This window comes from Nanorana parkeri, unplaced genomic scaffold (genome assembly GCF_000935625.1).
Source record: "Nanorana parkeri isolate BGI_ZX_2015 unplaced genomic scaffold, ASM93562v1 scaffold272, whole genome shotgun sequence".
NCBI lineage: Eukaryota > Metazoa > Chordata > Amphibia > Anura > Dicroglossidae > Nanorana > Nanorana parkeri.
Genome location: NW_017306540.1, coordinates 933,287 through 935,434, shown reverse-complemented (window position 1 = coordinate 935,434; position 2,148 = coordinate 933,287). Strand labels below are relative to the sequence as shown.

The window sequence follows — 2,148 nt, the reverse complement described above, 5'->3', positions numbered from 1 at the left end:
TTAACCTCTTGCCGTCCGCCCGTAGTAAAAAAACGGACGGACGGCACTGCAGCATCTGCAATTTTTTTCTGCTCGCGCGCGCCCCCTAGCGGGCAGGCACGGGCAGAAAAGACCCGCTAAATGCACACACCCGATACCGGGTGTTTCACATATAGGCGATTGGCGGGTCCATAGCCTGCCGCTCGTCTATATGTGCTCGTTCGCGGCACCACCCCCCCACCTTCAATACTTTTTCCCAGTTTTTTTTGCTAAAATTAGGTACCTCGGCTTATATTCGGGACGGCTTATACTCGAGTATATACGGTACTCATGTAAATGTCACTGTCAATGTCCGACAGAGATTGTCCCCTGCTGCAATCTGCTACAGAGCTACAGTATAGAATCTGAGTGATCACATGCATGTGTGTTTTGGGGGGTGGTGGGGCTGAAGAAATGCTTCCTCTTTCCTACAGCAGCCTGATGACATCTCAGCCTAAGCAAAGTCCCTTTGAGAACAAAACCAAAGAGCATATCTGTAAAGTCACATATAATAAAGCTACTTGTCCATAAATCTGTATTGTCACAAGAAAAAAGTGGGAAAATAGTATAATTCAAAAAAGAAGGTTCCCCAAACAAAGAAATCCCTATATTGGAGCTGATCAGGTAAACAGGTGACACAAAATGGTAATGTATAAAAAAATATATTTAATGACAAGAAAAATACCCACACATCTCCGGGTGTGGGTCACTGACAGAGAATGTGAGCTCATACATAGACCATTTCCTTAAGCCTCATGTAGAGTCCTTGGCTTCATACGTTAGAGACACCCCGCATTTGATATCCTTGATTCAAGATCTTGAGGTACCTCCAGATACCCACTTGGTAGGCTTGGATGTCGAGGCCCTGTACTCTTCTATTCCACATTCCAAGGGACTGAAGATGACCGAAAGGTTTCTGGACACCTTGGGAACTACAGAACATATGCATAATGCTTTTTTGTTGCGACTTTTGGAATTTGTGCTGACCCACAATGCTTTCCTCTTTAATAGTCAGTACTATTTACAAAAACAGGGCACGGCTATGGGGACCAAATGTGCACCCTCCTACGCTAACCTATACCTGGGCGGTTGGGAGCAGGAACTCTGGGCCAGAGAGGACTTATCTATGTACCTGTGCCATGTACTGTCATGGCACAGGTACATAGATGATATCCTGATGCTCTGGACGGGGGGAGAGCATCTTCTGAGGGACTTTGTTGATATCCTCAACTTCAATGTATATAATCTAAGGTTCACCCTGACATTCGATCATAGCAGACTCCCCTTTTTGGACATACTGGTGTGTAAGGATGTTGGAGGGGTCCTGTATACCAGCCTGTACAGGAAGGACACGGCTGGTAATGCTATCCTTGAGGCAAGTAGTGCCCACCCCCAATGCCTGAAGAATAGCATCCCTTTTGGCCAATATTTGAGAGTTAGGAGGAATTGTACCATCGATACCGATTTTGAAAGGGAGGCTCAGAAGTTGAGGATTAGGCTAAAAGCAAGAGGCTACCCCAATAAGATATTGAAGAAATCGTATCAAAGAGCTAATGGAAGATCCAGAATGTTCAAACATGGGAATAAAAACACATTTAAGTCCAATCCTACCAAAAACAAAAATGATGAAATAGACCCCCGGGTGAGATTAATTCTGACCTTCAATAACCAGCATAGGGAAATATCAAAGGTTCTTGACAAACACTGGCACTGCCTAACTAAGGACTCTAGAATCTCAAAATTCTTAGGCACCAAACCCACTATCACCTACCGACGTTGCCCCTCCCTAAAGGATAAACTCACGACAAGTGACTTTGTCAATAAGAGTGACACCTGTTGTAAATACCGAGGTACCTTCCAGTGTCAGAGGTGCAAATTCTGTCGGTTTGTCCATACGGGAACAGAAATAACCACCCCTTTGGGGAAACGGATTAAGGTTCGCCACTTTGTCAACTGTGAGACAAAGGGAGTGATCTACCTGATGTTATGCAAATGTGACATGTTTTACGTTGGTAAAACGAAACGCATGTTTAAGAACAGGATCTCGGATCATTTGGCCGACATATCGGCCAGAGATCTGAGATCACCCATAGTTAGACACTTTGTGAATACGCATAATGGACAGACTGA

At 44.6% G+C, this 2,148-nt stretch overlaps 1 protein-coding gene across 1 annotated transcript in view; it reads right to left on the bottom strand.

Moving 5' to 3' along the window:
- Positions 1-1,912, bottom strand: part of NCAM2 (neural cell adhesion molecule 2) — a 165,680-nt gene extending 163,768 nt beyond the window's left edge. Inside the window, exons 1-2 of the mRNA XM_018557205.1 lie at positions 1,822-1,912; positions 846-950 (exon numbers count right to left, since the gene is read on the bottom strand). Coding sequence (XP_018412707.1) covers positions 846-950; positions 1,822-1,912 — 196 coding nt within the window. The remainder of the gene's footprint in view (positions 1-845; positions 951-1,821) is intronic.
- Between the last annotated feature and the right edge of the window lie 236 nt (positions 1,913-2,148).